The following is a 22,185-nucleotide window of genomic DNA, read 5'->3' on the forward strand; positions in this document are numbered from 1 at the left end:
TGTACTTAGGCATTTAAATAAAAGTGAACCAACTCGGAGAAATGCTGAGTAACTCAGCCTTGGTGGGAACAAACTGCAGGTGCGAAGCACCTTGGAAGTCAAATAATGCAGATTTAAGTTTTTGGCTTTTTTGCCTATTAAAATAGGCAGGCTTTTCACATTCAAATTCTGGCTTTTCTTTCGTTGTTAATGGATTTTAGGAAAGGCATATTTAGTTTCTGAATAAGTATTGTACCTAAACGGTGTTTTGTTAAGAGGTAATACGTAGCATTTGGTAGAGCAAGCTTGTTCACAGTTGATGTTTATGCCGAGCTATCAACACGTATCATTCCTAGGCTAAAGCAAGTTGCAATATTTAATTTCAGTTGTAAGCTAACCCACTCTTCCTGTGACATTTTTGGTCTGCTGAGAGTGTGTGGGTTTAATCAGATGTTCCAAAAACATGCCAACTTGAGCAGGAATAATATTTATTAAAAGTTATTTTATTTAGGGATCTCAGAAAATCAAAATCAGCATTAAGTTGACAAATATAGGTGCAGTTAGACACACTTCCTGTGTTCCATGTGGAGATGAGATTTACAATGGCCTTGTACTTCTGTTTTATAACAGTTGGGGGGTTTATGCTGTTTTAATATAAAATGAACACTACCATATTCTACCACTTTGAAGACAGTCCAGGTAATCTCACATTTATCAAAGGAAATACATGCTGTATGTTAGGATATGCAAATCTTTAGCTCATTTGAAGAGATCCCAAATGTTCTCTGTATACATTAAGCCTCTGGGAATGGGGTGCAACTAAAGCAGGTTCTCCCATATCACTGCTGCAGGGGACTGTTTGGACTAAGTGGAATACTCATTTGGTTATTTAATGTCAAAGCCTCCTGCTTGTGTTTCTGAAGCAACACCAGTCTTCCACTGGAACAAATTCTGCAACATGTTGGATATAGGAGATTCGGGGCTTTAAAGAAAACAAATGAGAAAAAAAACCCTCCACCCAAAACCAACTCCACAACTAGCTGCCTTTGTTCTTAGCTGTGTTCTGTTCCTTGTACTCTCTCTCTTAATCTGTTACTCTCCCCTGTTGTTAAATGGGAATGGAATAATTGAGGTGTTGTAACATACAAACAGTAACCATTACATCATCTTACATAGCTTTGGGAGTTGGTTGTTCAGAGGCTATTTTGGCAGAACAGTCATTACCTATATGGCTTTCTGTGTTTGAGACAAGTCTTCATATTGGAGCTCTTCCAGGTGGCCCTTCTGTGTAAAGACTGAAGAATATTGTTGCAGGGCAGTTTATATTCAGTTCTTGCACAGGCTTTGTGGGAGAACTTGAATCTTCATAGATCTTGATATACTGCACTCATCTGTGTTAATTCAACTCTGACTATATCAAAAGCAAAGTTTGTTTTTCACAATTAAATTTTTGGTAGAAGTAACTTTTGGCAATAGAGCACTTGGGTATTGAGTATTTTAGGATGCTAACACAATATAAGCTAGAACTGCTTACCATCAAAATTTTAAAATGTGGAATTATTTTGAAGATGTTGACATCTTACCCCTGCTTCATAGAAGTGATTGGTAATGTATGAAATGATACTTTTAGCAAAAGTAATATTTTAATCCTTGAACAGCATATGCTTCCGTGGTGAATGGAGGTTCTTGCTTCACTCAATTTGAGCAAGGTCCCGTTTTCTTTTCAGTGTTTTCTCGTTGGTAGGCCAGTATTCTGAAACTCTGTCTTTTGGTTTTCTATTGATAAATAATCTTGCTTTGCATTTCCTTTTAAATGTTTTCCTTAGGGGATTTTGGTAATTTTCATGTTTCTTGTTTGTGAGCTCTAGTATTTGGCAGGATGAAAGCTTGAGCTGGCCTTGAAAGCAATTGCTTGGTAATGTTAAAATACTTGAGATCTTTTTGCAGGTGTTGAGACCTTATGTTACTTGAAGTAACATAAGAGGATGGGAAGTTGAGCAAATTGGTTTATTTTCTTCAAGAGCTCTAATCTCTTAACAGTAAATAGCAGAGAATTTTAGCAACTAAAGAGTTTATCCAAGTCACTAGTTTTCTTACATTTTAAACAAGTATGTTTACAAATGGTGAAAGGACCTATAATGTGCAGCCAGATGTTTACACAGTACCTTTGATACACTTCTAACGTGTGAGAGTTTGATATTATTGGAATTTTTTTTAAAAAGTTGCAAAATGAAATTTTCATTTCCCTTGGAGTTTGTTAAACATAAGAAACTGTTGACAGTAAATTGACATTTAGTCCGGATCTACCTCTGTTTTTGTTCATATATGCTAGACTGCAGAATGCTGCCAAAGCAAATAATAGTTTATTACACCCTTAGATTCATTCCAATCACAGTTGGTAACATGATTGGATAAGACTCTACTACTGGTGTTTTGTATATGGGGTTTTGATAACTGTTTGGAAAAGGTATGATTTGTTGTATGGGATCTGAGTTGGATTCCTAACAAAATGGGGCATTTGCGCTGTTTAGTATGTTAACATGGACACTAACTTTTTGTCAAGTGTAATATAAAAGAACTTTCTTGATTTGTTAAACGCCAGTGAAATCTGGAAGCTCAGAAACAATTGGTCTGTAGGCTCGTACATATACAAAACCAAAACCCTTCTGTTTTCTTTTGCTTTTCTGAGTTAGAGATGTAGTTGCATTTTTATACTTACGTGCTTCAGTTCCTCTGACTTGAGTTAAAGCAGCAGCTTGCTTGTGTCACTCAACCAATGATGCATACAGTTTCATGTGAAACAGGAAGAGTGCTGTAGTCACTAATTGTCTAGTCTTGTACATCATGCAGGCTTCCTTCACATAAGGAACTAGCATTTTCTTCAGAATGGGATATGAAAGGCATTACCTTTCAGTCTCTAGAGGTAACCTTGTAAGACCAGCTCATTTCATTTCATTAAAAGTAGCTGGATACATTACAAGTCAACACCCAAGTTCTTATTGTTGGAGCTGACTCTATCTCTCTGATCTTCTGACTGGAGAGCCATCTGCATTGGTTCAGGAAGTTCCCAAGCTGCATATATTCAGAGGCTAGGAGAGTTTTCTGGGCACCTGACTGTATGCTTTCCACATCATTACACTTTTGCCTTCTAGGCATCTGCTATTCACTCCTGTCTGACACACCATACTGATTTAATCCACGTGAAACTTTTAAAATGCTGTGCAACAACTGGTCTTACAATTGTTTCAGCAGTTGCAAAAGATGCTAAAAGAAAAAAATACTTAAGGGAAAACATATTTGTTAAACTCTCAAATTCATGAGGAATTAACCTGAATTGAATCTTGAGTATATTTATCTACATTCCCACAATTCCAAAGTCTAAGTGGGAAGCTTTTGATTTACTTCAGTTCTCTCTCCAGTCTTATTAGAAAGAATAAGAGATGGAAGAGGAAGAATGTATCTGCTGAATTTATATCCTTTGCTTTTCGGTAATAGATTGGTATCAGTTTTCATAAATCAAGCGAGCATTTTAGAGGTGTCTAAACTATATGCAGTAAGAAAAAAATGTAATTATTCTTTTAAAAGGGCATTCTGTCAATCTGTATTTGCTTCACAGTGAGTAGCTAGATATTTTTGCAAGTTAAGTTTGAGCCAATAACTCAAGGACTCATCTCCCCAGCTTTTTGCAGGAGCTGGTTTCCTTTGTTAAAAGAATCTAGCTCTTGATTCCTAGAGCAGCAATGAATTCCATTACAAGGACATGCTTACAATATGCTGCAGATACTAACTCAGGCTTTGGAAAGAGCTGAGTTGCGGCAGAAAAGAATGTGAACACAGACTTCTTTACCCATTTGAACAGGCACCTCACCCTTGTTAATTACCATCTTCTCATCTAGGTTGTGCTATCTGTTTTTTATCAGTGTAGGTGGACCTAGCAATATGCAGGGACAAAAGATCAGGAGCAAAATCTTACGTGCTTTGACAGTTCATGTTTGCCTGAAGGTGTGACTCTGTACCAGCTTCTTGCAATGAAAAGTGCTAGCTGTGACTGCTCCAGGAAATTCTGCCGTAAAATTTGGCACCAGGCAACACTGTACTTGTGCAGATCATTGCAGCTTGATAATCCGCAGCCTGGAGAGCATCCCTTATGTGATTATTGCTTGGGATGTAGGCTCATTAAAGGTGTCTGGTGCACGCTGCTTTACCTGGATTTTACCACGTCTAATGGCAGAAGAAACAAGTGAGGTTTGTCCTATTTCTGTAGATTTGGCTAACATCAAGCTTAAAGAATATAAGGAAAGCTGTATCTGAGCAAAAGATAATACCCGACTCATTGTTTCAAAATCAGAACGGTCAACAAAATAGTAAAATAAAACATAGTCCTAGGAACAGAATTCCTTTTTAGTGACGTCTGCCTTTATCACCTATAATTATACTGTGGTGGTTTAGCCTGGAATCTGAAGTTAGTGAACTGTGATACCTGTCATGGCTGCTTCCCTGCTAGTTGTTTTTATAGGCTTTAGCTTCTCAAACATACTGTCTTATATTCCCCTCTATTCAGAACTGGAAAAGTGTGAAGGCCTTAAAAGATTGTTAATATTTTAAACACTTCCTGGGATAATGAGTTTTACTTCCAAACTACCTTTCTGACAGGAACAGACTGGCACTTCAAGTGTTACCCGTTCATTCAACATAGTTTTCTTGGCTTTGTGGTGTTTTACACATTATGCATCATAAAAAGTGTCACTTAAGTCAACTCTGATCTTGGGTTTTCAGTACACAGCTGCTTCTCTGTAGAGACCACAGGTGATGTGCTAGTCATGCCGTTTGCTCGCATGTAATACAGTGCTTAAAATCTACCTCGTCTTCTCTCGCTTCCTGCTGTTGTGGTTGGTGGGAGCTATTCTGCTTGATTCTTGTTTTTGGCTCTTAAGCTCCTTTTATGAAGGCTGGTTGGAGTGCATTGTAATAGAGGAGGAGGATGGATTCCCCTTCTTGGGGAGCTACTGAGCATGCTCTGGGAAAGAGAAGTATCCAGAAACTGCACTGTGGCAAGCAAAAGAGTTGCAACAAGGTGCTGGGAGCATGTCTTCCACTGAGGAGAATGAGAAACTGCAGTGAGAACTAGGGAACAGACAGTGGATCTTCAGGAGAGACTGGAAGAGCTTTCTTCAATGTTGGAGGAGTTGGACCATTTTATTACTTTTTCTTTCCTTTTTTTTTTTTTTTTTTTGGTGTTGGTAGAATCAAAGAGTACTTGTTTAAGGCATGACCACTTTCTGTAAACAACGAATTCACTGTGAAATTGCTGACTGTTATAAAAGCTTGCTTATACCTTTCAGTTACCAAGCAGATAAAATACTCAAGCCCATCTGTACTGATGTCAGTGAAGGACTGCTTGAAGCAGTGGGTTCAGAATTCAGGGGGTGCTGGGTAATTCTGTATCAGCAGACACTTTTCTCAGTTGTGCTTTTGTGGGAGGTGGTCATATTTTTTGTTTTGTTTTGGTTGGTTTGGGTTTTTTGTTTTGTTTTTCTTTGGGTTTGTGTTTGTTGGGTTTTTTTTGGGGGGGTTTATTGGTTTGGGGTTGGGGTTTCTTTTCCCCCCCCGGGGGTGGGGTAGAGATGGAGAACTTTGGAGGGCTGGCTCTCATTCAGATTCCTCTGGTCTGATAAGCTTTTTCCCTCACAAAGGAAGAACAGGTGTATATGTTTACTGTTTGATTCCATTGATCAACAATGTAGCAGTTACAGCAGTTAATGCAAAACATCACAGCTGATAAACAGTTTCCCTTTCTAATATCCCCATGTGTACTGGCAACAGATACGAATACTTCTATGGCTTAACCTGGATGTTAGGTTTTGTATGGGTTTTAAAAGGTGAGGAGAGAAATTGTCGTCTTCATTACTAGTTAAGTTAGTCAAAATGAGATTTTTTTTTTTTTTTTTTTTTGGACAGTGAAAGAAGGATCAAGAACAAGTGTTTGCTGATGGAGACATGAAACTAGGAGGACTCAGCAAGCAAAGAGATTTACAGTAGCACAGTGCAGATATATTCTACTCTTAGTGAGCATGCAGTTTATTGAAGCTTAATAATCGCATCTTTGAATTAATACTGTGGTCTTTAGCATCCTTCTGTTTAGCCCATGTTTTGTAAGTAGGAGGTTCTGTCTGTTACCAAAATAATTTTGTAAATTGTGGTATAGTCTGACTACTATCACTAAATCTGCCATACTTGCCATTCAGTGCAACCTTTAATTTACAGCAAACTTAACGTTGCTCTATCTATTGAGACACCCCCCCCCCACCACCCTCCAGGTTGAAAAACTGTGCAACTACAGTAGCGCTTATTAATTTGGTCTGTTAAAGTTAACTGAGGATGGCAGAACAGCAGCATGTTACTGGTTGTCATGACTTCAGGTGCCACAGAGAGTAATTCTTCCCAATAGTTTTGCAGTCATTGCAATGTTTGGGGCAGGTGACGTGGGAAGGAGTGCTACGTGGAATACGTGTAGCCTGAAAGAGTTAACTATTTTGAATTCCAAAATTTAATTTGGAGCAAATTGTAATCTACACACTTTGAGTGCTTTGGTGCTGATGCTTAACATGTATGTGTTAAAAGGCATGAAAAAAATTCTGAAGAGATACCGAAGTCTGAAAAGTATTTGGTGAAACTGAAGTACTTATTGTCATGTCGGCTGTTGTAAACAAAAAGGAACAAGCCTAAAGCTTGTGTGGAATAAATTGTTAGTATGTCCTGTTACTGAGAAAGTGTGCTGTTGTTTAACTGTTTGACTTCTGTGGTTTAGACTTCTTAAATTCTAGAATTCATCTCAAGCATTTGTTATTTTTTTTCCTTAAGGTGTGCATTCAAGTGCAATATACAAATAAAGTAGTTGTTGCTGCACATGTCTGTGTACTTAATTCTGTAGAGCGTATTATAAAATACAATACTGGAAAAATTCGGGGTTCTGGATAAGACTACTTACATTCTATAAGGAAAAAAATTGTGCTTAGACTTTTGTCCATGGTGTGTTCTGTTTATTTTAAGTTGCTGTGTGCAATCTTTCTTAAGATAATTATTTAGAGATACTAGCACAGGAATAGAAAACTTTGCCTGAAAAAAAACCCTTGAAAAATAAAATTTCATTTTGGATAGGTATCATTTTAGAGGATGATGCAATGTTAGGTAAGCCTTCAGGAAAAGTAATCAGTAAAATAATGGAAAAGTTAACAAAGTAATTCTTCAAGGTTTAATTTACATATGCTACTTGAAAAGACATTTAATGCAAAGTTCTGTTGTCAGTGTTCATCACTGTTATGTTCCTGTCTGGTTTAATGGGGCGAAGCCCAATGCTCTACTTTCTAGAATTCTGACACTTTAAAAATACTCTCTCTCTGTTTCGACAGGCCAGTTGGAATGCCAAAAATGGAAAAAGTTTACCTACATAACCCTAGCTCAGAAGAAACAATTACATTAGTATCAATATCTGCTACAACATCACATTTTCATGCATCATTTTTTCAAAATAGGGTAAGTTTTTCTGCTTTCTCAAATGAGCTTTTCCTTCCCCCTCCCCACCCCAAATGGGAGCTTGATTTCCCTCCCTTCTTTAAATGAGCTACTAACTGCAATAATTGCATACCTAGAAGTAGTAGGATACTGCAGTTCTTGATCTCATATCAGTTACCAAGCAAATTTGAACTGAGCACAGAAACACACACAAACCCTCCTAAAGAGGAGTGAAATATTGCATAGGAGTTGTATGTTGGAAGTGTATACTGTAACTGACAGTTTAACAGCAGATCTTCTTCGCTGCTGAGGTGACTACATGTATGTTGCCTTAGAGCACATACAGGAACAAGGTGTTCTTACAGTTTTTCTGAAAATTGTTAAGTCCGGTGAAGTGGTGTTAGTGTGAAGCAGTCACTCCAATGCACTTGTAACTACTGTGATCATGGTACAGAAACTTGCAAGTTAAAAAGCATGGTGTCAGCAGGGTTAACTCTCAACCACATTACTGTCAGATATAGTCTTCTAGTTTCAGTTTTGTCTGCAGGGCCTGTGGCTTAGCAGGGGCCATGTAAACACTAAAAACTTCAGAAAACCTGTCTATAAGCAACTTTTCTCACTTATGGAAGTCTTGTAGTAATTGCCTTTCTCCAGTGTTCTGTAAACTGTCAGTCCAAAGTATTTCTCATAAGCTGAACTCTTAAGTTCAGAATTCAGCATAAAAATTCAGTTAAATATGATTCTGCCCTAAATAGTAGTTATAAAATATTGGTATTTTTATCATTTTGTCACACATTTTTATTTGTCTAAAACTTCTACTCTTAATTTTTTTCCAAATCTGCAGTAGACTTTCTAACTTCAGTTTTCCAGAAGGAAGACACAGAGATCTTCGGTAGCACAAAACCTATTGTTCATGTGCAAGGTGGAATGTCTTCAATGAACAGTTTTGCTTATTCCTCTGCTTGCTTGCTTTTATTTTTTCCAGAAAATTCTTCCAGGAGGGAATACATCCTTTGATGTAGTTTTCCTCGCAAGAGTAGTGGGAAACGTAGAGAACACTTTATTTATTAACACTTCCAATCATGGGGTATTTACTTATCAGGTAAGAGAATTACAGTCTTTCAGAAAAAGTTATGAAGTGTGAATCAACCAGAACATTACCCATTATGGCATGCTTAACCATCCAAGGGTATCTGCACAGTAGTGGGGTTTGTGGTTTTTTGTGGAGTTTTTTTTTTATCAGCCCAATTGAATAAGTTTCCATCGCTGCTGCTTTTTGTAACAGAGGTATACCACTGTAAATATCTGTAGGGCAGTACTGTAAGCCAGATTGATGAAATTATGTAGGGTAAAATCCTCCCAACTTTTTTGTGTGTGTTATTTTAGTGGCTCATTGCAGTGATCTAGCTCATTCTTTAGCTCTGTACTCATCTGATCCAGTGACAAGACAATGTTATTCATTAAGCTGGCAAAAAATCACTCACTTGAGATTCAGAAAGATAAACCAGACAGATGAGAGAGAGTCTGAAAAGTCTGGAAAGTGAGAGAAGTCCTCTTGTTGAAAGAGCATGACTCTTACCATGGCAATATTTTGAAAACAACAACAGTGCTTCCCATATGGATGGTCTGTTTCGTAATGGTATGATCAAAGGGTATTTTGCATCTTTTTAACCTTTAGCTGGTATCTAGTGTTTCAGAGTATCAGAAAAAAAGATGGTATTTTGACTTCCTGTGTTCTAAATATGTCAGTGTAAGTAAGTAGTACCTGTGAGAAATACCCTTTAGCTGCAAACTAAACCAGTTTCTGTATTTCAGTGCTTTAGCATGTTACTGGTTTTAAATGTTACGTTAGAAGTTTACTGTAAAATTAATCGAAAAGTGTACTTGGTAGATTACTAAAATTGGTGCACATATGTTAGGCTCTGCAGCAATTACATACAGCTACTTAAGCTTGTTTTTGTTTTTCTGAACCAGGTGTTTGGCATTGGAGTTCCGAACCCCTATCGATTGCGCCCATTTATTGGGGCACGAGTTCCTGTAAATAGCAGTTTTTCTCCTATAATAAATATACACAACCCTCACAGTGAACCTTTGCAGGTGAGCCTAAGAGAAAACTGTTAAATACTCATTTACGTTTATGATATTAAATGGAAATTTTGTTTGTTTTGGTACTTCTTAAAATTCTGTTTGAACTTTAAAGCTATTTGAGGCCAAGACTTTCATATTATATAAATGTTTTTCTGTTGAAATACAAATCAGTGGTTCTAGAAATTATAGATTATGCTCTCAGATCCCTTCATTTGCTAAATTGAGGTTTTACGGTGAAATCTCCATTTTTAAAGTGGTCATAATTACTGCAAAATAAAGAATTAAACTTCACTGGTAATTAAGAAAAATGCTGAAGCAAACAAAGTAAAATAGATGTTGCGCTTTTAATCCAGGCATGCCTCTTAGCTTCCTTCTGCTTGTTTTGCACAGCATAAGGTGTCTTTATGGTGTACCATAGTATGTGATGTTGGCAAGCATTCTTATGTTAAGGCAGGATTAATGTGTGTACCTAGCCAAACAAGTAAATGAGTAGTCCACTGATAAATGTGACCTGATTCTGTTAAGTGATCCACAAACTGCGAAATGCTACAGAAAGCACTAGCAAATGGGTATATCATCATTAAAAGTGACTTTATAGGTACTCCAATGGTCAAATAGTTGCTAAGCTGTGCCATTGCACATTATAATACCTGATAACTAAACCAGGATCCCTTTAAAGTTGAGTGCTAACATTTTCCTGTTATCCACCTCAGGTGGTAGAAATGTATTCCAGTGGAGGTGATCTCCATTTAGAGCTTCCAACAGGTCAGCAAGGAGGTACAAGGAAGTTGTGGGTGAGTAGTCATGTCTTGCAGCATTCATTGTGTGTGTTTGGGGAGGTTTTATTTTGATAGGATTTTAGGTTTGGGTTTTTTTTTACCGACTTTGTTTCTTGTCATGTAATTATTAAATATACCCCATAAAAAATTGAAACTATAACAGGGTCTGTTAATTGTATGGTAATAGGAATTGAAGGAAAGGTTTAATTAAAAGAAGCCATCTGTATTGAGCTGTGCTTTTTTTGAAATGAGAGGAATAAGGTGATTCCCAGTAGAATGAATTACACCTACCTATGTATTCAGGACAATGTAGTCCTTCTGATGGCCCGTGAGCTGGATCTAACCCACAGGAAAAATATACCGAATTTTTTTTTTTTTTAAACTGAGGAAGTCCTTCCTGCAAATCATTATGAATGCATATGTGGGTTGAAAAAGCGGCTGAACAAACTAAGGGAAGAAGAATCTATTAAGGACTAGTACATAAAACAGCAGTGTGTCTAGCGGCAATAAATATCTAGATCATGAGTCAAGAGTGGCTGGAAACTGCTCTGGAAAATACTCCTACATGCATTCCCTGCAGTTACTCTTCATGTCTGCTGCTGGAGATGGGGTAGTGGGTTGGATGGACTAATGGTCTGGCCCATTAAATCTGTTTTGTTGTGTTCTTCACTTAATGTAGTTTTGAAGTAATACATACTGATATATTTAAGTGACATAAATTTTAGAAGCATCCTGAAGGTAAAGTATTGGTTCTGTGTTGTATATTACACTGTTGGTAATGTCCAATTACATACAAAACCTATTTTGCTCTTTAATTAGAATTATTCCTTTTTTTGATGACTGTTTTTTGTCTGGGAGAGATTTTAAAGTCATAGGGCTCCAAAACTTGTCTCTTGCTCAAGTGTATCATTACAGTCACTGACAGTTACCTCTGTTGTAATGAGTAAAGCCAGGATGTTTCCAAGTGAGCTAAGAAGGATGATCACAAAACTTAATTCCTGGCTTTTCTGGAGAAGGTCCATGAGAACGGCAGTATCGTAGTTTTACATACATTAATTTGCAAACAAGTGAGTATGAATACAGATCACAAGCATTTTAAAAAAATGCAGTGGAAAGAGTGAACAGATGTTGAGGTATAGATGTAAAGATTAAAATGGATTTTAAAAAATGAAGGTCCTAATGTCTTGACACCATTTTAGTCAAATGGTATTGCTGCTAAAGATAGCCACTTGTTGTTGAAAAAACTCCAGAGGGATGTTGAATTCTGTAGTCATTGGTAGGTATGTAACAAACATGTTAGAGCCACAAACAAAAGAATAGAAGATTTTTAAATGTCTGGTTTATTTCTAGTTCTGTTTCTTGAGCATGTAGCTTTTCAGCTTCTCTAGGCCAGGTTGCCGGTAAAAGCAATGATGACATGCATGTGAAAGCTTCCAGTGCATTGCATGGAAAGGCAGTTAGGTTAATACTGGTCAGCACTAATCCTCTTGTTTTTTATATCAACCATTAGTATTTCAAAACAATAAGGCAGCTAGAAGAAATTAAACAAGTAGGAGGAAACACCTAGATGCATCATTGTATTGGCTATGTTAAGATCTGCACTGTAGTCAGAAAAAGCTGCAAAGTAGAAGAAATTATTTGAAATACGGCGGTGGTACTTTGACATATGGATGTACATCATTGTCTAAAATTGTTTTGATGCCAAATGTTTGGATGATTGGATGAAGCAGTCTGCATATGCAGGAGTATTTTTGTAATCACTGTGTGAAGTTACTTCGGGGATCTGACAAACCTGGGTCCCTGGTTATACATACAGAAGAGTCAATTCACATCATTTGAAATGTTAATGAACAGCTGCATTACATTAGGTCTGTAAATAAGTGTGAAAACAGAACTTGAAAGCTTCTTAGTTTAGGGACTCGCCAAGTAATAGCAGTTGAAACTAGTTTCTTTGAAAACTGTTGAATATCAAGGTATACACCTACAGTCATTGTGCCATGGAAAATATAACTTGACCTCCAGAATGGATTGGTATGAGTTTGTACTACAGAAAGCACAGAAGAGATGTATAAGCCAATCAGCACCTATATTGACTATGTCCTGTCCAGTTTCCTTCATCAAAAACACAAAAGAACTGAAACAGCAGTTTCAATTGATGCAAGGACTGCTTATCAAATATTCCTACTTTCTACGATATTTATTTGCATTTAAAATGGAAGAAGCTCCAAATTTCAAATCAAGGTTTTTACCTTCTATTTAGAAAAAAAAAAAAGAGAAGGAAAAACTCCAGTTCCCCAGCCCTTCTATAATGTGTTGGGGAAGCATATGCAATGTTAGTACTTCAACTATGGTTCTGAAGCTAGTCTTGTGCTGCAGCTGTGTCCAGCAAATACAGAAACCGTTGCCTTTCAAACCGTAAATGCACATTGGAACTGATTGAATTGGCTTGGTACAGAAACTAAACCACATTTTGACTTTCTGCTGTAAATTGCTTGGTGACTAATAAATTTGCAGCTCCACAAGCTTCTGGCTACTTGCAGTTTTGCACAATTTCAATTTGTGTTTAGCACTGAAACTGTATGCCTTGTGTCTGCTTTGGAGGAAAAAACAATTAGAATATGCAAAGCCAATATTTGATGTTACTGCACTCAGTAACATTTTTATGAATAGATTTTGTTTATTGGTAGATTTTGTCAATTTAGTCTACTATCTTTTTACCACAATTTTAATACATAAAACTTAATCAAATGAGACATGAAATTCCTCTTGCGTATACCTATTTTTAATCAGTGTCATATTAGATTATTACAACTATCCTTACTGGATTTAATGGTAAATTTAATAACATGCAGCCTATCTCTTACTGCTGTTGCAGCTTTTTCTCTTAATACAATTATACACAATGTTTCTATTGTAATTTTTTGGTGTGGCAGCTTTTTTTTGTAATTACTGCACTCTCATAGATGTGCTTTGATTATTTATCAGGAAATACCTCCCTATGAAACAAAAGGAGTGATGAGAGCCAGCTTTTCTTCAAGAGAAGCAGATAATCATACAGCCTTCATTAGAATAAAAACAAATGCCTCAGACAACACAGAATTTATCATTCTCCCTGTTGAAGTAGAAGTTACAACAGGTTTGTACAAAGTGGTTGGGGTTTTGTTGGTTTGGTTTAAGTTGTTTTTTTTTCTTTTACATTATTCAGCTTAATTAATTTTTAGTATAATAAGAAAATGGTAACTTTTTTTTTTTCCCTTAAAGCACCAGGAATCTATTCATCAACAGAAATGCTAGATTTTGGTACACTACGAACACAAGGTAAACTATACTTCAGGTCTCAAAAGTATTTATAAGGAGTAGGGTGGGGAGGGGAAAGCCCAGTTATCTTTGTACTATTCAGGGTTGCTTGTGGAATGATGCTTTTTAAAAGCCGGAGTTTCAAAAGCAGGATAACAATGTGTTACAGCAGTGCATAAATGTATTCACCTGCAAGTACGCTTAAGATGTGTACAAGTGAACAGTAGTTTGCACATCCAGTTATAAGCTTAGTCTGAAAACCATTGTCAGTTTACTTAATTTGTGAACGCGTTTTGAAAGATTGCTCTACATCTGCATAAGTTTTAATAATTTTCAGACACAGGGAATAGTGAAAGTGTGCAAACTTAATCAAATTTGTTACTTATGATTTTTTTTAAAGTGCCATTTACACATTTGTGCCTAACATTTTATATTTTAAATTAATACTGTTTAGTGAAATAAAATATTAAGTATGTGTGGCAGAAAGTAGTAAAACCGAAGGTATCTTTTGAAACTGTAAAAGGGACTTGTTACTGAAGAAAACAGTACATATTTTGTTTCAGCTAAAAGGTAGCTTCTGAAGTACTTTTCCTTGCAAATTAACATGCAAAGATTTTTAAATAAGATTAGTTTGTGCTGAATAGTGTTGCATCCGGCAAAATCATTCATTGTAGTATTTTTAGCCTGTTCATTTGTTAATGTGTTAGAAATACAAGTGGTTAGCTGAAGCACGTAATACCTACTAATACAGAAAAATGCAGTTTTTAAGTGTGTCAGATTCTTGGGACTAGCTATTTTGACTGGCTGTACTGTCATGCTAGTCTAACTTTTTAACACTGAACAACAATAGGTTTATATGAGAAACCAGCTAGTGCTGGTATACCTTTGTATAAGGTTCTTATGTTAAAATAGCCTAATAGCCAGGTGTGTTTTTTGTTCTTTAACAGATCTGCCAAAAATTTTAAATCTGCATTTATTAAATTCAGGAACAAAAGATGTGCCAATTACAGTAAGTTTTATTTCCTTTCAATTTGAAACTTTCTACTTGGATTTACTTTCTCATATAAAAACTGATCATTCACAGGTTCACCATGTAGTGTTCCGAATTTGAAGCTAGGTGATGTGTGACTGAAAGCGTAAATAGTAAGACAAATAATCTATATGCATGGTGAAATTCATTTGCTTCATAGCCTTCTTTGAAAGGCTGTTTCAGCATTTATAGGATGTGCCTGCAATATCTGAGCTTCTGGAAGCTTTTATACGTGAGAACAGTGACTCCTGTTCAGTGAAGGAGAGATTAATGCAGAGTCTGTGGGATTCCTTGTCCTCATCACACGCTCCATGACAGTTTATAAAGTGGTTGCCCAACATAATCTTTTAAGATGAGCAAAGAGTAGCTTTTGAGAGCAGACTGTAAAATGACCCTTGTTTTCTTGAGGTTATCTGCTTTGTATCTTAAAATAAGAAAAAAGCCTGCAAATGCTCTAGAGCCCTTTCCAGTGAGATCACTGCAGCTGCATGTAAAGTGCGGCCAGCTTCAGAATTCTAGGTTTTGGATTTTCTACTTTCTATTTTTATTACAGAATTTTGGCTCTAGTCTGGTAGTCCGCCTTTGTTCATTCATACCTTTTCCCTGTGTAATTTTTCTCATTGCCCACTATTTTTCTCACTTCTTCCTTGTTTTCCAGATTTAGTTGTGTAGCTAGCTATACCTTGTCCCGGTGCACTTCAAAAAGTGTTGAAGTGTTGAAAAGAAACCAGAGGAGCCAGAAGAATGACTGAAGGATTGGCAAAGGTTTCTTGCTGAGCTCTTGGAGACCATTTCTGTGTTTTTTTTAAAGCTTATAGCTATAACTGTAGGTAATAGTATCTTAATAGTAGAGGTCTAACAAAAACTTAAAATAAGATACTGGAAACTGAGGCTAGATGAATTTAAACTAGAAACAGGACATGTTTTTAGTTATGAGGATAACTTTCCACTGTGATAATAGTCCCTTGCAGTGCTTGCTGAGTATTTGTTCACTAATAACTTCCAATTCAAGAGAAACTTGCAGTATAGTGCAAGCAGAATTTAGTTCACTGAAGTCCTAATGCGTATTGCATTAGTGAGGTCAGATGACCCTATAAGGTCTCTCGTGGCCTTGTAAGCTATGAACCAGCTTCCATGGAGTTCTTTTTTTAAGACAAGACCTGTATATGATTTTTACAATCAGAGGGCTGGTAGATTTATTAAACTATTTTTCCAGCTATGTCTGCTGTCTTATCATGTCCCTCTTTCTTAGATTTGCCAGGTTTTTGGCATAGGGACAGGCCTTTGTGATGTGTGGTGTTTTGGGGCTTTTTGGTTTTTGTTTTTTTTTTGTTTTTTGTTTTTTTAAGGTATGTAATATACTTCTTGAGTGCAATGCAACTAACTATATATTCAAACCATTGGTATCAATTCTAATATCTGATAATGTAGTACCTAATTCATACTCCTCCATTAAACCAAAAAACTACCCTTTTTTTTTAAGCTATGGTCTTTGGACCGTAGACTGTGGTCTAATGGAAAGCTATCATTTGATAACCATTATACATGTCATGACAGAACTTTTCCAGATTAATTTTTCTTTTACAGTGTATCAAAGCAATAAATTTTGTGCTCTTAAAAGTTTTTAGGACTCAGTTTTGCAATGTTAAAGTTACCACATAGGTCTAGATACAATGTATTTTTCAGTGTGTCACATGTGGCACATCAAGGCAATTGTTCTTCTCATTAAGGCACAGCTTTGTTGTGAAGTTTGTAACCTTTCTAGCATTTGAAGCACAGTGTGAATTTCTGCTGGTGTGCCAATCAAGGATTTCAAAGTCATAAGCAAGAGTAAAGAATTTTTGGAAGGAACCTGCTGAATAGCTTACTTCTAGGAAAGCTTGAGAAATGTATTTCTGACCCTTTAGAGCTAGGGTTTAAAAGCAGTGAGGCAGGGCTCTGTGACAAATTTCATCTTAATGTCAGAAGAAAAGGCCAAGGCTATATTTAGCATATATTTAAGCTGGGTGCTGGAGGAACTAAATATCTTCAGGTCATCTGTGTATGAGAGATTGCTAATACTGTTGCCAGAGTTGTAGTTGTTCTGCCTTTAAGTACTTAGTCATGCTGTGGTCCAACAAATTGGTTGAGGAAAATAAGAGCGAGTCACTTGACTTCCCTTTTTGAGTTCTAAAACTCTTTATAAAAACTTTCATAATTCCATTTTGTAGGGTTTTCTCCGTTATTAGGAAGAATCACGTTTATTTCATGACTGGATGAACTGTTGTCATGCTGCAACAATTAAGCCATGCCGTCAAAAATCCAGTAAATGTAGACTGATGAACACTTTCCTTTATCCCTTCTCTAGAATGAAAATTCTGTGTTTCCTTAAGTCAGTTTAAGCCTATTTGATTGCTAAAAGCAAAGGCACACTTTAAAATTTGATCTCCTGATCACGTTTGATGCATAAGGAACCAGGAACTTAAGGACAGCCGTATATTGAAGCTGAGTTCTATCAATTTGAAAATAAAAGTGTTTGTGTAAAAAGTATTTGCTTACTTCTGTCACAATTCACATACTTCAGATTTTTTTTCTTTTTATCAACCTACAAGAAGTAGTTTACTTCTGCATTATGTGTTCAGTCTGCACATTTGAGTGCATGCATCTCAAAGTTATCAAAGGAAAGTTACCTTAAAGGATTAACATCTAGTAGTAGTTTATTCCATGGCTGTTCTGGATGGTGCTTTATGGTGAAAGTGAACTTTAGTTAGGTGTGTCCCTGTTCAAACTGAAGGCCAAGTTATTACTGACAAAATAATTGTGTCTGTAAAAGCGAATAAAACAGTACAGAGGTGGTTCTGACACTAATGGAACCAGCTGTAGTCTGCTGCCTGTAGCCACAGGGCTTTTTTGTCTTGCAGCAGGATAGCTGTGTCTTTACTAATTGTAAGCAGAAGTCTACAGCCTGCTCAGTCTTTAGAGCAATATGCTAGGTGGACAAGACAAAACTATGCTTGGGATCTTGCTGACAGGTAAACAGTATGGATGAATATGTGCCAGTGTTTCAACCCATACTCTTCTCTGTAGTTTATTAGAATGGGTATAGCCTGAGAGTCCTTAAACCTTTGAAGTCTTTCTCAATAACCTGCAATAGCACAAAGATTTCTCCCCGCTCTGTGTTCTCTAGAACATGTAATGCCCTCATTTTCTGCTCTTACGCTTCTGCTCTTATGCTGCATATTGAATGTATCTTCATACAGCAGAGTCGGAAATCTTGACTGGGGCACTCCATGGGAGAGCCGTGTGTTAATGAAGCATGTCTATTTAAAATTCTTCTTCCCCACAGAAGTTGCTGTCAGGACATTTTCTGGGAAAATTGGTGGTATTAGATTCTTGATGGAACTTGTTTTGCATGTTTTCTCATGACCTGTCCATATGTGATTCTTAAGGCACATCTCAGGACAGGTTTTGCTTGGGCTTTATTTGAAACAGGTGAAAATTTGAGGAAAGTGAAGTTGAAAGAATTCTTAAGGATGTTTGTTTTTCCTTTAGTTGTTTAATTCTGTATTTCCTTTTATAGCATGTAATCAAGCAACAAATGAGAAATGTACATGATGTAGTTAAGGAATTTTCAACAAAACAGCGCTAAATTCCCTCCTTACCTAAATTCATTAGCTGTAGACATTTGAGTAAATACATCTAGGTTTGTTAGACCTTGTGGTTTAAGAGATGCACCTCTGAAATCTGCCATTTTTCTGGCAACAGGCTGTCCTTTTGAATATTTCTGATTTGATTTACTAAATTAAATCAGTGTAATTTCAAACTTGAATAATTAAAAAAACCCAGCCTTTTGCATGAAAAGAGCTACTAGAAATGGTTATCCTTTCTGCCATGCAAAAGCTATGAACTTGATTACAGCTTTGGTTTCATCCGCTTTAAGAGGTTTTTTTTAAGGACACCTCAAGATCTCAGTTTTGTGGTATGGATTTCATTAGAAGAAAATTGTGATATTTATGAATTGACTCGTGAAGAGAAGTAGCAAATATCTGCACCACGTGTATGCAGATGGCTGACAAAGGTCAGTACTATAAATCCAGAACACAAAACTTCTAGTTAAGTTAACAGAGATTATTCATTAGCTGCAGGAGCAGTGCTGCTTGTTTCCTCTAAGGATCACATGGCCTGCAGAACTTAGTTATGTATGCATGATCTTATGGCTCTAATTTACAATCAAGGACAGCTTAGCCTGGAAGAACTGCAATTGGTTTGTACCACTAGCTGTGTGCCTTGCTCCTCTCTGACCAAGAAAGGCTCAGCTGCTTATGAAGCAGGTGCTAAGCCCCTGCAGCCTAGCATAAGGTAAACCAGCATTCCTATCAGTTTCCTTAATACAGCATCCTGTAATCTGCAGGAGCTTAAACAGCTGTTACATGAGCAGCTGAGCTGTTCTTGCAGCAGAAGACAGCTGGGAGAGAGGAATCATGGCAGCCATCTTAATTTTAAGCAAACCAAGAATAAGAGCATTTAAATGCTCCACGCCCAGTTTCTCTCTATGGAATCTAGATAAAGATTTTGCTAGCAATCTTTATAGAGTCTTCAGATACTGACGTGGAATCTGTAATCCTGCTGCATAGCAATGAGTACATACAAATCAGCTCTGGCTAATAACAGACACAATTACTAGTCCAGTAATGCCCAATTCACCTTTTCCATTTAGTTTAAAACTGTAATCCTCAGATACAAAAGGTGATCTTGTAAAATATTGGTATAGAATGAGTGTCATCTCAGATTTACAGAACCATTCTCTATACAATTAATAATTTTTTTCCCCTGTGGCTGCTCTGCAGACTTAGCATGCGATCGGAGACAAGGTAGATGTCTGTATCACCACCAGTAATTACACAAGTCAGTTACAGCTTTGTTAATGAGTGTGCCAGAAACAGTCTAGCTATTGTAACCCTGCAGCATTAAGAGTAAAAAATAAATCTTTATTTAAAAAAGCTTGTTTTCTATTTTATTAACATGTTTCTGTCCATACTGTCACTTCATCCAACACTCCCAAGGAGAATTCTCTATTGCCCACTTCCCTGCATACAGACTCAGTAATTTGCAGGACCTGAAAAAAATTTTAAAGCCTCTTATAATGCTGCTTTGTTATAGGAAAGACAGACTTGTAAGAACCCAGCCAAAACTAGTTGCTGTTGGATCACTTTGAAGGATACGTGAAGGCTGCACAGTGTGTTAACAATGATAAATTTACAGGTGCTTCATATTTTGATTGTTTGCAGAGTGTTAGACCTACACCACAGAACGAAGCTATAACAGTACATTTCAAGCCAGTTACGTTAAAAGCCTCTGAAAGTAAATATACCAAAGTTGCAAGTATTAGCTTTGATGGTAAGTACTGCTCCTCTCTTCTTGGAACTTGTCAAGTGCTTCTTAAAACTTGCTGAAACTTCATGAATTATTTTCCACTCTCTTAACAAAATGTTATTTGTAATTTTTAGAAGGAAATGGAATTTTTCTACCTGGAAAGGGCTTACAGTTCTTCTAACTTAAGTTACTTCTGAGGGGGTCATCTCTGATCATAATCAGCAAGTAACTTAGACTGGTAAATGCTGGTGAGAAGAGAAGGAATTCTTAAGCAATCTTCTATGCGTGTATATAAAAATTGAACATCAGATTTCTATTAAACATAAGCAGGATTCTTATGTTAAGACACAGATTATTTAAAATGTATTGTTAGTCTAAATAGGCATTTGTTTTGGAGAAATCCTAGCGAAACAGGACGTGTTCCTCACAATAATATATATTAGAGGAGAGTATATCCCTTGAGTTGCCCTTCAATCCTTCCAAAGTTTAAAAAGGAATCCACAATCTTATTTCTAAAAAAAAATAAAAAATTACATTTTAGTTGGAATGCCCATGGAAATAGGTGTCTCTGTCGTGCTCTTGAGAACCTTACTGTGAAAGTTGGCTTATTTTATTTTGCTATGTTGAATTCATATTAAAGAAAAAGGGAGGTGAATGTGGAAAAACCTTTTTACTGGTACCTTTCCTACAAAGATATGTTATGTACACTGATACCAACTTCCATGTATATCTTTATGAAAGAAGTGCTGGGTCATTTCCCTCCTACATAGTGTACTGTAAATATGCTGACGTTTTGTAGAAAGGCACCTCCATTTTTATAGAGATTTTAATCAATTGTCAGAATGGTGTTGACCTACTCAGATGTTACTGCTTTATGATACCAGTTGGTGCTATAAGTCTCTCTGCTGGGATTGCTTAGAAATGGAAGTTTATATAGATGCAATGTTTTTCATTTCAGGTAGACCTAATTTTAGAAGTTGTATGGATAGAGAGGAGAGGATTGATTTTTATTATTAGTGTTATTTACTGATGAGCACTTGAGATTTTTAGTAGCTTGTGGTTTGTAAGATGAATGAAGTATGTTTTAGCCTATAAATAAATTCTGAAATAGCCAAATTCCATCAACCTGAGGTGGTAATATCTTCAGATTTTGAAGCTGTAGGGAATTGTTATACGAGGACCTACTGTCTAACTTATGGTAGATCTTGGAAGGAATGGTAGTTGGGGAAAAATACCCAGGCAAGCTGCTTAATGTGTTTAAGGGATTGACTTGGTGAATTTTTTTCAGTGAAGCAGCCAACCCTAAATATTTGCTGTTTTATCTATCCTGTTACATGAAGGGGCTTTAGAGGCTGGAGGTTTCTCCTAACTAATATGTGAATCCCTTCACTTTTCTGGCATTGCTTGTTCTGTGATCCTGGAGCAGTCCTGTGAGCTTTATTCTTGGGGCTTGCGTAGTTTGGGTTCTTACATGGATTCTGATTCTATTTCTGTAAAATTTAGCATGGCTTTGACTTCTTGGCTATTAAAATGTTGCTTCATTCCTGGCCCAAAGTCCTGCTCAACTGGTAGCTCTAGGTGAGGAGCCCAGCCATTTCAAGTTTCTGTTCTGTTAGTGGAGGGATAGTTGTATTCCATACTCTTTCAACTGGGGAATTCAGCTCACCTGAGACATGAATTATCCTCAGGACATGTCCAAGTTATTTATTTGACAGGAACAACCAGGCTTTCCTGTCATAGATAAGCTTACTAAGTCAGGCAGGTCAACTAACCGGTGTTAAAGGGCGGGGGAGTTCAGAACTCGGATCTCTTACTTCCTAGACTTATTCCATGTCAGTTGCTTATTGAAATTTCCTTAAGATCCATTTTTCTCTTCCATGATACTTTATCTCTGGGCTCGCTCTGTGCTTTTATTCTTCCATTCATGCTAATCTAACCTAATGGATAATTTTTTTTTTTTTTTTTTGGTCTGCTTTAACAAACTTCTTATGTTCTTGTGTGTATAGCATCAAAAGCAAAAAAAGCATCACAGTCTTCTGGGAAAATAACTGTTAAAGCAAAAGAGAAGAGCTACTCCAAACTTGAAATACCATATCAAGCAGAAGTGTTGGATGGGTAAGCTTACAGTAATTGAACATAATTTCAAAA

General features: G+C 36.7%; 1 protein-coding gene across 5 annotated transcripts in view; it reads left to right on the top strand.

Moving 5' to 3' along the window:
- The window catches only part of TMEM131 (transmembrane protein 131), a 102,137-nt gene that overhangs the window by 43,351 nt on the left and 36,601 nt on the right, over positions 1-22,185 (top strand). For all 5 annotated transcript variants that reach the window (XM_075711160.1, XM_075711173.1, XM_075711166.1 and 2 more), the window contains 9 exons: positions 7,389-7,512; positions 8,477-8,593; positions 9,466-9,588; positions 10,293-10,373; positions 13,344-13,494; positions 13,620-13,676; positions 14,603-14,664; positions 19,953-20,061; positions 22,044-22,152. In XM_075711160.1, the coding sequence (XP_075567275.1) occupies positions 7,389-7,512; positions 8,477-8,593; positions 9,466-9,588; positions 10,293-10,373; positions 13,344-13,494; positions 13,620-13,676; positions 14,603-14,664; positions 19,953-20,061; positions 22,044-22,152 (933 nt within the window). The remainder of the gene's footprint in view (positions 1-7,388; positions 7,513-8,476; positions 8,594-9,465; positions 9,589-10,292; positions 10,374-13,343; positions 13,495-13,619; positions 13,677-14,602; positions 14,665-19,952; positions 20,062-22,043; positions 22,153-22,185) is intronic.

Source organism: Pelecanus crispus, chromosome 1 (genome assembly GCF_030463565.1).
Source record: "Pelecanus crispus isolate bPelCri1 chromosome 1, bPelCri1.pri, whole genome shotgun sequence".
In the NCBI taxonomy this organism is placed as follows: Eukaryota; Metazoa; Chordata; class Aves; order Pelecaniformes; family Pelecanidae; genus Pelecanus; species Pelecanus crispus.